The 13,313-nt window shown below is 39.0% G+C and overlaps 1 protein-coding gene across 1 annotated transcript in view; it reads right to left on the bottom strand.

Moving 5' to 3' along the window:
* The window catches only part of LOC114031462 (AT-rich interactive domain-containing protein 1B-like), a 550,161-nt gene that overhangs the window by 64,031 nt on the left and 472,817 nt on the right, over positions 1-13,313 (bottom strand). The window contains 1 exon segment of the mRNA XM_027846531.1: positions 445-772. Within this exon segment, the coding sequence (XP_027702332.1) occupies positions 445-772 (328 nt within the window).

Here is a 13,313-nt window from a genome sequence, read left to right as displayed (position 1 = left end):
GAATTTCTCCATTTCATAAAGGTTTTGTGGCGTGTGTGTGTATGTGTATATGTTTATAAAAAAGGGGTAGAAATGAGGATTCATTTAGGTTATATTTTCTTAGTCTTCAATATTTGCTGTTTTAAACTCATAATTCAAAATGGAATCCTACTTAGCTACAAAGTCCACTCTATCTGCAGCTGCATCTGGTTTTGCTGGAATCTCACAAAAATTGTATGAACTCTCCACTCTGATGCTTGCCAACCACTATCCTCTTCCTTTTTTTTTTAAATGTGGACGGTAGTCTGTCATTTACTTCATTAACCTTTATGTTACAAACCATGTTTGAAGTCAGAAGATGCAAAGAAATTACATTCAATTATAACTATACTATAATCTTGGAAAATTATGTAACTATATCTTCAATCCCTTTAAAAAAATATGTATTTTTGCTTTAAAGCATACCTGCTTTGAGCTGAGTTTGCAGCAGCTTGCATCACTGCAGCTGCGGCCTCCTGTGCCTTACGGTTCACAGTTGGCATTGGGGGGCCCATTCCGGGTCCTCCTTGCGGAGCCATGCCAGGAGAATTGGGTGTCATACTGCTCATGTTTCCCGGAAATGGTCTGCTCTGCATCCCCGTTGATGGCATCCGTCCCAGGGGCATGGTCCCACATGGCTGGCTTGGCCCTTGTCCATGCATCTGGCTATTGGCATTGATACCCATGCCAGGACCTGGGCCACTGTAGCTTGCACTGGGCACCCCACTATATGTTGGAGGTCTGGAGTAGTTACCTAAACAAAAAGCAAACAGAAATTTGATCTTACAATTTTTGAAAACATTCATTGGGAAAGCCGAAATCTAACAATATGGAGAATACAGGACATTTAATTATTACCCTTATCAAGTGTTTCTTCATTTGGCCTCATCCAAGACACTAGCCATAAACGTTATCTACCTAAGTCCTAGTGGCCTTAACCATAAAATCAGATGAAAAAGCACCAAATGTAATTACTGCAACCTTCAAGAAAAATTCAAGTTAAACATTTAAGGGATACCAGTGTTTTGTGTGGTTTTAAAACATCAGATTCCTTATGTCTTCTCTTTTCCTTCTTTTCCTTAATTTAGAACTTCCTGTCTTCGCTTAAACGGTAGAGCCACAACTAAGAAGGGACCTCAAGGGCTCATCCCTGAGGTGCCAACATGGAGGAGGAAGGAAGATGTGTGTTTCCTCTTTTGCAGCAGGACTCTATTCCTCCAATGGCCCCAGTTCCTAATGTCTCTTGCTCCTCTCTCAGTGGGCTCATTTGCCCCTTTTTACCTCTCTTCCCCTGGGTCAAGGACACTGTTAAATCTGTAGGATGAACCACTCAATCTTTGGTAATTCTGATTGGACTATCTAAGGTGCTACCATGCCTCTTGTACTCTCCCCACCCCCAATCAGAGGACATGGGACTACTATGGGTCTGTCCTCTGTGTTGCCACATTCCCCCATGACTTTCTCTGCTTCCCTCAATACTGTCCTGCGTGGCCTGTCTTCCATCTTTCCACGTAAAAAAAATTCTTAATGACAGCTCTATTAATTTAAGCATATCTGATTTAAATTAATTTTGGAGAAAATAATTTCAGGAATATAATTTTGTGATGTTCAGAGATACTATTTTACATCATGGTTAATATTTTTCCTTTTCTATGTGAATGCCAACTACCATATGTTATTTCAGAAATTACCCAATTAAGACAACAAAATTTGAAGCATACATATGCCTGTATATATTGGGGACCCATGTGAATACAAAGTTCTATAGAAATGTCTGATCATTATCAATTATTTACAGTAACTAATCATCTATTTACCAATCTCACCTGTCACTTACAAGAACCAGAGAATAAGAAAAAATAGCCCAGCTGCATGACCAACTCCACAAACTAAAGAAAGCACAAACACTTGATGTGCAGGAGGGCTTCTCAACCAGGGTCTCTGTTCTACACATGAATCTAAGAAGCTAAGATTTCTGAATTTCAACTTCACACAAATCAATCAGAAATAAAAATTAGAAGAGGAGAAGGAAAGAGTCTCTAATGACCCCCACTTTCATCAATGAGAGATGGCATCTGACAGACTTGGAGGGAAGAGAAAACTACCTAAGAAGTACAGTAATCGAGTGCCATTTAGTTCACTGGCAAATAGCCTTATGCCCCTTAAGAGTCCCTGAGAAAATGGCTTAGTAACAATGTAGTACAATAACAGACACATTAAAAAACAACCCTGTGTCATTAAGAAAAGGTTAAACGTTACATTCAGCATACTTTTGCTTTAAGGCTGCACGGATGACTGTGACATGTTTAGAAAGACTATCATACAAATGGCAATTAAAGAACATCTATCTATTTTGGTACTTTAAACAGTAAATCTTCAGGTGTCTAGAAAACCTGGACATCCAGAACCATTCCATTCCCAGAAAGAGCTGGATAGTTGAGTTTTATATTTTACAGTGAAAGACAAATGTATTTCTCTGGATGCTCAACTGGGAAAATAACACCACAAAATAGTGGGGTTTCTAGTCCCTGAAAATCTAATTGAGCTTTCAGCAATATGTGCCCGAGACTCAGCATCCCATCCTTTATTTCTGAAGGCTACCTCACAGTACAAACTCTGGCAGATCCTACTAAGCTGGAATGGTTGCCATATGGGGCCAGCATGGCCTGTATGGCTGTCATGTGAGGATTAGACTAACTTAATTTGGAGAAACTTAGCACCAGTATATATGCAACACCTCTAAAACAGCAGATCCTTGAAGAAGTTCCTACAGGAGAATGAATCCTCTTTAATCCATAATATGGCTAAAATATTTTACATTTGCAAGGAAAAAATAGTATGAAACAAAAACATTACAAATGAATACAATTTCAGCTACATTTGTGGGGTCAACTGATTTCTTTCTATCTACCAAGAAACCTGTGGTGATGGGAAAAATGTATCTCAAAGTCCAAGTCCTACACTTAGAAGCAAACTTTTGGAACATAATATTTTTTATACTGGCAGTTTTATGAACTGGTATTAAAATTATGTACAAAACTATTCACCAACCTCATCTCTTACTAGCCAGTTACATTACATGGAATAACTGTGAAACGGCAGAGGAAGAAGCTCTATTTCTGTCCTAATGTTTTTAGAGCAAGAAATGCACCACCTTGCTGGTGGAAATTTGAAGGGAAAATTTAAAAACCTATTTACAGGAACGGGCAATGAGGAATGGATTCAGTAACAGGGTTTGGCTATATACAGAGGCCATGTGAAAGTTGATGGACCTTGGTGGGCAGTATATGCTGCTTCAGAAGACGTGTGTTTGATGAGAAAAACAAAACAAAAATGGCCACAATAAAAGTCTTTGCTACTTGATTGTTAAGGCTGCTCTCTAATGTAGAAGGAGATAATTCCAAATATTTCCTCATTTAATATTGACAATAATTTGGTCAAAAAATAATGGGTAACTCAATCAAGAAATCATTTTGAATAAAAACAGAAATCGTATATATCAAAAGGTTAAGGAAAAGAAGAAGGAAACCTTATTGATGTTCTGGCCTTTAAGATTAGATTGTAAGCTCCCTGAGGGCAGGGGTTTTTACATCTTTTTTGTATCCCCAGTGCTTAGCACAGTGTCTGGTCCATAGTAGATGCTTAATAAATGTGTACTGATTACTGACTGACTAATTAAGATGATACTATTCATAAAGCAACTGCTTTGAATGACCCTTTAAAAAATAATGGTACTAAGGGGCCGGTAGGTGGCACAGTGGATAGAGCACGGGCTCTGGAGTCAGGAGGACCTCAGTTCAAATCGGGCCTCAAACACCTCACACTCACTAGCTGTGTGACTCTGGGCAAGTCACTTAATCCCAAATGCTGCACCAAACAAACAAACAAACAAACAAACAAAAAAAGGCACTGAACATAAACTACACAAATTAATTAAACACTATGCATAAGACTCTGAAGCAGTCATTTAGAAAACAAGACAATAATAAATGATAATAATAGTAACAATACTAATCACTAGCAATAATATTTTAGGTTTACAAAGCCCTTCATCAATATTTCAGCATTTGATCCTCACAGCATTGCATGGAAGTAAGTGCTCTATCCACTGTACTACCTGGCTGCTTCTACTTTTGCTCTGGAGCAGCTTACATTTTCCCATGAGTAAGAAATACAACATGTACACTAATGAAATAAATACAAGGCAGTGCACTAACACACTAATAACTGAGAACACCAGGAAAGGCTTTGAGATGGTTGGATGGTACCTGATCTGAGCACTGAAGGAAGCCAGGGATCCTAAGAAGCTGAGGGAAGGGGGAATGCCAGAATGGGCATAGTGTTGGACCTGAAGTCAGAAAGATCTGAGTTCAAGTGTGGCCTCAGACTGTAGGTGTGTGATCGTGAGCAGGTCACTCAACCTCTGATGGTCTCAATTTCCTCAGTAGTAAAATAGAGGCATTATAATAGCAGCTACCAACTAGGGTTGTTGTGATGATAAAATGAGACAATATATATAATACTTTGTGCAAGCCTTCAAGTACTATGTGGACACTAGTTATTGTTAATGCTATAATTAGGAGGGGTCTATGATAGATAAGGCAGGGACATGGAAAGGGGAATGCTGACTTTGGGGAACAAGGAGTGGGGCGGTGTGCCTGGAATACAGAGCATGCACAGGAGCCGTCCGGTTTCCTCTATGACCAATGCTACATATCTTGAGATACCTGGCCTGACCTGAGCTATGATAAAAGCAAAACTAATGGGTTCTTAACCATGAATCTAACAATAACTCCATGCTCACCAACTAAGTCAGCCAGCCAGATTGACTTGGGAACGTCTAGGGATTTATGGACTTGGGGTTTATAATTCTGAATATATGTTGCACATATAAATAAAAACCTATTATGAATTCCATTGCTTTTTTTGGTGCCTATGAACCCCCCCCTTCCCTCATCCCTTTGGCTATTGTTACTCATAGATACTAAACCTTGTTCATATTCTTCCTTGTTAGAAGAGATTCCTGAAGGTGTCAAAAAAAAGGAGTTAAAGACAATGTATGTGTGTAAATACATGTATATATGTGTGTGTGTGTGTGTATGTGTGTACATGTATACGTATACACATATATACATATTTCTTCTCCCTTCTATTATCAGAATAATAAAGAGTATTTAAAAAGCAAGAGTTTGGAGAGAAAACAGGCCTATGGGAAGGAATAGTTACCACCCACAACCAGTGATGTGGCAAGATCATATTTCTATAAATTCAGATCTATTCCTGCTTTCTGGGACAGCAGGAAAGATGGAGAGAAAGTATGTATAGTAAGACACATATAAGTCAGTCAGAAACCTTATTTAGTTTGGCTTAATCACTGAGGGATTGTTAGGTCTTCTTGTCCTTCCTAAGGGTCCCTTTTACTCACATGGAACACCGGCTGGATTAAAAGCATTACTTCTTCTCTGCCCAGGACTCAATAAACATTAATCATAGTACTTGGAAAAAAAAATTGAAACAGGACAGTGATTCCCATCGCCAAGGCTAGTCATCTAATCAAAAGGAACAACTGAGCAGCTTCATTAAAACAAAGATAAAGCCCTAACACTGTTCATGTGTGTGTGCACAGGTATGAATACTGAAAAACTATGCAAAAGGGAGAAACACAAACATATACGCATGTATACTCACAGCCATCCACCCATCCACCCATCCAACTATCCATCTATCTGACATCTGCTTGTTCTGAAAATTGAGGAAACACTTGGAGAGAGAGCCCTGACCACATGTAGCCTTAAATAGAACCCAGCTTTCTCTCTTCTCTTGGAAGAAGGCTTTTTAACCTTATTAGTGTCATGGATATCTTTGGTGGTCTGGTGAAGCTTATGGACCCTCTCTGAAAACAAAGATTTCACATGCATAAAATAAAATACTTAGGAGTTAAAAAAGACACCAACTGTATTATAACAGCTACCAATCAAACACACACACACAAAACACACACACACACACACTCGTGGATCTCAGATTAAGAAGTCCAGTTCTGGTCTACTTCCCTTCCTACCCATTTTGGATTTCATGGTCAACTCTTTTAATGATACCTTAGTACTTCAGAATCCCTTATCCTTTACTGTCAACTCTGTCAGTCCCCAACTCTGGGGAAACCTTGTTGACCTCTTTCTCTGCTCCTGGATTGCTGTGCAATGTTAGATACAAATCACCAAACTGCTTGTTTGGCCCTATAATAGATGCATGCCCTCCAACCTGTTATACCTCACCGCATTTACGCATCTTAAAAATGCAGCTCACTGCTTGCTGACTTCCTATCACATTTTTCTCAGTGGCCATTCCAGACGACATGCACTCTCCAAAAGCCCCCAATTCCAACCTACCTTGAAGATGATCTTTCTCACTAATTACTGAGAACACTGAGGCCGGCCATCTGACATAAAAGTACTCCCAATTTCCCTCCTCTTCCACCTCAAGAGTTCCGCCCATCTCCCTTTGTTCTCTATTCCTCTCATCTCAAAAGAAGATGCATCGTTCCCAGTTTCTAAAGCTAGCTTTTGCACCTATGCTATTGAACCCACTCACTATAATACAAAATAACACATGGTAATTTAACCAGAGAGGGACAGAATAAATTGTGTTGTGAGGTCTGAAAGGGAGAAAGCCTCTTACAAACCGAGGGCATCAGAGAAGGCTTCTGGAAGAAGGTGGTACTTGAGCCAATCTTTAAAGGAGATATTGAAATATAACAAAGAGGGAGAGATATTCAAGACACAGGAAATGGATGCAGTCAAGGCAAAAAGCAAGGACGTTTTTAGGGGAATGAGATTAATTTGGTATACTACTATAATGGTCTATGTGGTGCTGTGGCTACATGTGTACTACTATTTTTGTTTAAATAGTATGTGACTGGGGATAGAAGTGATTTTTAACTAGTTCTAATAACAAGCCGCTAAGGAAAAGTCAATCCTTGTGGGTAGTATAATACCTTACATTTGTATACTTTTTTTTAATGTTTCAAAGTACATTCACATATGCAGTGTCAGTTGGTACTGATGACAACCTGAAGAAGATGCTGGACAAGAATTATTAGTACTGCTTTACAGAGAAAGAAACTGCGTTCCAAGGTTAAGCCCAAGGTAACACGGCTAGTTATTGGTAGAGGAGGGATGAAAGCCTCACTTGCCCAAACCATGTTATAATGAATTGGGAAACATTAAACTAATTAGAACATAGATAATATGACTATGTGGTTTTCTAAGTTAGCACGTAGCCCATAGGCATTCGTATGTATAGTTTGGTGGCTACATTTCTATACGAATTTAACACCACTGTCCTAGACCTTGAAGGCAGGAAGATCCCTTAGGAATTATTACATTTATGTCACTCCTATGATTTCCTAGATTCACACTGCTCTGTAGAATACTATTACCTTTAAAAGTACAAGAAATATATTTAATATACATGTATTTTTAATTCATGCAAACAGTCAAAGAAGACAATAACTATAACATTTTATCACTGTTTTGGCTTTTTATACCAATGAAGAATTAATTACTTCCATAACACTAAAGTATTTAATAATGGAACATCTCAGAAAATATTTTAAGTCACTAAGCAGGAATTCAATTTTATATCCTTTAAAATCTTGATCATTTGCCTTAATTTTAAAAGCTAGTGATTTTTGAAGATTTTCTAAACTAACCTAGACCATTTTATAACTCATTAATACAACTTCTCCCTTGCCTGATCTTTTCAGGTTGTCCTGTAGGGCTTTGGACGGTATTGATTTAGCATTTATGGAGCTCATCCTTTCTGATGGAATGTGTATTTGTCACATTTTTTCCTGTTGAAACCCTTCCTTTCTTTGTTTAGGTGCCACTTTTCTCCCTGAGCCTAACAGCTAGAGATGAATCCTAACTCCAAAAATCTCTCATAACTCTCTGACCTCTTTTGTTTTAATTTCATTCTAGTTTTATTTAATGTAAGACGGATGCTATAAACCAGGCCTGCACAACCGACAGTTCACCAAAGGATTTCGTGCGGCCTGCAAAAAATGTAGAGGAAAACATCCTCTTAGTGTCTTGGTGTCTAGGTCTGCTTGAAATCCCTTGGTGTGCCTGGGCCGCAGGATGTGCAGGCCTGCTATAAACAAAGGGAAAACTAGGGACTAAAGAAAAGGCCTAATAGACCTATGAGGTTCACTTCAGATGTAAGGGAAAAAGCAAACTCTAAAGATAAAAAGATTGTAATAAAAAAACTATCTCCAATAGCTGGAGACATTGATAACTGATAAATGGATAATAATAATGATAATAATAACAGCTAGATCTTATATATAGTGCTTTAAAGATTACCAAATACTATATATATACACACACACACACACACATTTATAAAACATCTCATTTGATCTTCACAACAACTCTGTGAGGTAGGTGTTATTAATATCCTTTTTAAAATTATATTTTAAATATATTTTATATATTAATATATATGTTATACACACACACACACATATATTTTTTATTTCCAGTCTCTTCTTGGGATGTAGGAGTATCATCCATTTTGGCATCCTGAGGGCCCCTCTGATATCTCAAGTGTCCCTGCTACAATAAAAGTTGCAAATATTTAAAACTGACTTTTCAGGAAAGCATATTGTTCTGCATCTTTTTAGCTCACTGTATGTGTAGCCCTGACAAAATTCAGACTGCTTGAGATGCTAGGGGAAAAAAACCATCATTTCAGGCCCTTATCATCTCTCACCTGTACTCTGGGGTGGCCTCCTAAATGGTCCCCTTGCATCCAGTCTCCCCCTCCAATCCATCCTCGATTCTCAGCAATCAAATCTGATATACTTAAAAATCACTGGTCTGACCATGCTACTCCCTTAATTAAGAAATTCCAGTGGCTTCCAGAATAACACATTTATTTTGGTATTGAAAGTTCTTCACCAATTTGGCTCAGGCCTACGTCACCAGGATTACTGCATAGAACTCTTCTTCATGCAATCGAGTCTGGCCAAGCTGGATTATTTGCTGTCTCTCACATATAGTGTTCATCTCTCACGTCTGTGCCTTTCTGTAGGCTGTTCCCCGTTCACAGTCATCTTCACTTTGTAGAACCCCCATCCTTCAATGGTCAGCTTCAGGGCAACTTCCTAAAGGAAGCCTATCTCAGTTTCCTCCATTGCTGGAGTCCACCATCACCTCCAGAAATGGCTTTGTATGCATTTGGCATTTTTATGTTCTATATTTTTGTAAGGTGTCCTGATGGCATTAGTTGTTCAGTCATTTTTTAGTTGTTATCTGACTCTGTGTGACTCCATTGTGGGTTTTCTTAGCAAAGATCCTGGAGTGGTTTGCCATTTCCTTCTCCAGCTCATCCGACAGATGAGGAAACTGAAGCAAACAGGGTGAAGTGACTTGCTTAGGGTCACACAGCTAATAAGTGACTGGGACCAGATTTGAAATCATGGAAGATGAGTTTTCCTGACTCCAGGCCTGGCACTTTTTCCACTATGCCACCTAGCTGCCCTTCCTGATGGCAGGGCATTATAAAAAGCAGTTTATGGAAGTCCAGTTTTATTATGCAAATTATAAGAGTTTTAGCCTTTTTTTTTTTTTTTAAACCACCACACTCGATTTAATAGAAAGAGTGTTCTAATCCTTGTCCGGGAGGAATGTAGAGAGTGGAACATGTGGGCTTCTACTCACTATTCTCAGGCTTATTTAAATAACAAGTCATCCCAGCTTTCCTCTGTGAGCAGGAAAAAGACATCTTTCCTTCTTTTTCCCTCCTCCATGACCTCATCCTCCACCCTCCCCCATCTATAATCAAGAGTAGAAATACAGACCTCTTTCCTCACTTTGCTTTTATTAAAAATAAACTAATTCATTGTTTGAATGCACACATAATTAATTCATACATTCATGCTGTTACTTTGTAGCCAGTTTCCACCCTTCTACCCCAAATCCTCATAACTGTCACACTTGGTTAGAAACCCTCTTCAGTGAAAACACATGTGCCCTTTGCTTTGGAAGGAAATGAAATAACACTTTAATCTTGTTTCACAAACCCAACATTTATGCGTTTGTTGCAGAGAATATCCCCACAATGTGGGATAACAGAGAAGGAAGTCTCCTGAATTACTCTGTGTTCCTGCACCTCATTTTTATTTGGCAATCAACAACTTTATGAACAGAAAGGAGAAAAAAAAAAGATTCATAGGTTATCCTGTATCTTTTTCTATTACAATCTTTTTCGGTTCAAATGATGTAGCTACATAGGGAAGAACTCAGCTTCAATCGCCCTGTTTAATTCAGCAGCTGCTCTTTGCTGGATACCAGAAAGCAAACTGTAATGGGGTGGAGTATGTGTTTGACTATAATAACTATACCCACCCACATATACATGCACACACACAGATTATACTGTGCACCCAATCTCTATTTTCTTTCTTCAATCAATCGGGTTTCATGATTTGGCATTCAGCAGTACATGTCAAGGAAATAATAATTACAGAGGCCTCTATTCAGCAGCAGAAACAGAAAAGCTCTTTCCTTTCCTTGAAACTGGTAAGACTCTCTTTACTCTCACATACCTGGGTAAAACTGGTCACTCAAGGCTTAAAATGAGCTTTATATATATATTTTTTTGGAGGGGAGGAAGGAAGGAGGTTAGAGAATGAGCTAGATTTCTTTCTTATTTTATAAAGCAAACAATTCAATACTATATACCAGTTATGATGTGCTTTACACACACACGGCAAAAATGTAAGGTTCCATAAAAGCCAAACAAAACATGAGACAAAAAGCCAGGAATGAGAAGTACAATCTTATTTCCATGTTTCTCTAATAGATCAGTAATTTGTTGGCAATAGCTTTGACAGAAAACAGATGGATCCAGCATTAAACACAATGAATGCAGCAGATGCTGGGCCAGCCTACATCAGCTGGACATGTCAGGCAGCCAAGTCCAAGAGCCCACACTTTTCAAGTGGGTACAGCCTGGCACAGACGTTTTTGGAACACAAACGTATGAACTCTTTGCCCACTTTATCTCTATGACCAATTGATTTTAAATTCCAACCCACCTGGAATTAAATTTAGGCACTAAATGGAAGGTAGTGATGCTGAGATTTCTAGCAAAATCACTATCCTAACTTTAAGAAAAGAAAAATTAAGACATCTATCTTATTTCAATAATATACTTAAAAACCTTTGAAGGGCTACTATTACCAGAAATTTTAAATTAGCTGTGGATTCTCATTATTCTAATCTTAATAAATTGGCTTGGCTTTGAATGAACACAATCTATGGCACATAAAGCCATGATGCAGTGAGGTCCTGTTCTTGGCTGGCCTCAGGCCACCTCACACTGGGCTTCTGGATGCCTAAGAACAACAACTGAGCTGAGCTGGCTAGATTAAGTCATCCTCAATAACTAGGCTTCCAGACCAGTCGGAGAGCTTCAATACCACCAGGATTTGGTTGGGGCTGATGGGAGAGGTTAGAACCAATGCTATCACTCTTCAGCCTCCTGGTTGGACTTCCTGATGGCTCATGGCTTATAACACAATTTAGGAGGCACCTTCAGCCTCTATGCTAGGAATCAGCCTTGGGACACACCGTATCTGTTGAGGTCTTTCAGATGCCTCCTTAGAACAGAGCAACCTAGGACTCGGCAGCATGGAAAGTCTGGGAGTTGTGAGCTGTCCTGAAACCTGAAGGGTTGAACCTGAATCTTCTAATCACCTTCCTTCATCAGGAGACCTCACTATTACTCTACTTGAACTCATTCTCGAATGGTTAGCATACTCCTATCATATACTTTTCTCTTCCCTGTGATACTGAAGTCCCAACTGCCAAACATCTCTGCCGTATTTCCAACTTTAACTTCTCAGCTTCCCTTATTCCCACATTTCAACCTTGTTCCCTCCCTGCCATGTATGCCAATCCACATATGCCCAACTGATGATTAACAGACTTATTTTATTCTATTCTGCCTCCTTTTTCTCCTTCCATCTTCTTTTACTTATGTTTCTGCAACCATCTCTGCCCCACATCAACTCCAAAGTTGTGGCATAAGAATCTGAATATTCCTTTCTTCATCATCATCGTCATCATCATCACCATCATCTCCTCTTCCTCCTCCTCCTCCTACAGAATCCAGATTAATTATCCAATCTAGACGTTGAAATCCATTATCTGTTCAACCTCAGCACATTATCCTTTCTACCTCAATGCATTTAGTGCTCGGACCACAATCTTCTTCTCCACTCCAATTTCTACCCTCGTACTATGGGATTTCAACATACATATCGATAATTTTTTTAAACTTCAAATTTCCAAATCTTCCATTTATTTATTATTTCTATTCAACTTCCATAACCTGTGCCTCATGTGGGAAGAATGTGTTTCAGTGAAAAGCACTGGCTTTGGACTCAGAGGACGGGTGTTCATATCCCACATATAATGCTACTTATGTAACCTTGGGCAAGTCATCTGTAAAATGAAGGGGGAATGGACTAGATGGAACTCTAAGGTCCCTTCCTGCATTAGATTTATAATTAATCTCAGTTATACAGAGGGATGGTCTTATTCTTGGTCTTGCCAATACCCACAAGGGTCCACTATAAATGTATGCTTTCTAATTTCAACTGGGCCCTCACTACAGTAAGACAATCCTATCATTCTTCAATACATTTATTCTCTTACTCTTTTTCTCAAGTCACCTCACATGCCACCCCTCCCATGGGAGGACTTTCCCATATACTTAATGGTATTTTTCCTTCTTCCTCATCTCAAATCTCTCTAAAATCCTCTCCCTACTTCTATCGTTTCTTCCTTCTGTCACTGAGGATAAGGCAGCCTTTTTGTTTGCCAAAGCCAGCCTTTCTACATGGACTCTTGGATCACATCCAGTGCCATCTTCTCCAGCAGCCTGCCTGCACCACCATCTCTCGAATCTTCACTCTCTCACTGGGTCCTCCTCTGTTGCCTACAACCACGTCCAATTCTCCCTCCATTTTTTTCACTACATCTCAGTGGGGCCACTTACTTTTGCCCATATTTCTCTTACCCTTCATAGCTAAACTGTTTGAAAAAGACACCTACAATCAGTGCCTCCATGTATCTCATTCTTTTTTAAATTCTCTGAAATCTGACCTCTGACCTTATCACTAAACTTAAAACTGCTCTCTTCAAAGTAACTAATGTTTTAATTGCCCTTCTGGAATCCTCCTCTTTCTTAACCTCTTTGCAGCATTTGACACGGGTAAATACCTT

The sequence above is a fragment of the Vombatus ursinus genome, unplaced genomic scaffold, assembly GCF_900497805.2.
Source record: "Vombatus ursinus unplaced genomic scaffold, bare-nosed wombat genome assembly UNPS02015175.1, whole genome shotgun sequence".
Classification (NCBI taxonomy): domain Eukaryota; kingdom Metazoa; phylum Chordata; class Mammalia; order Diprotodontia; family Vombatidae; genus Vombatus; species Vombatus ursinus.
Note: the sequence above shows the minus strand (reverse complement) of the source record. Positions and strands in the feature narration are given on the sequence as shown.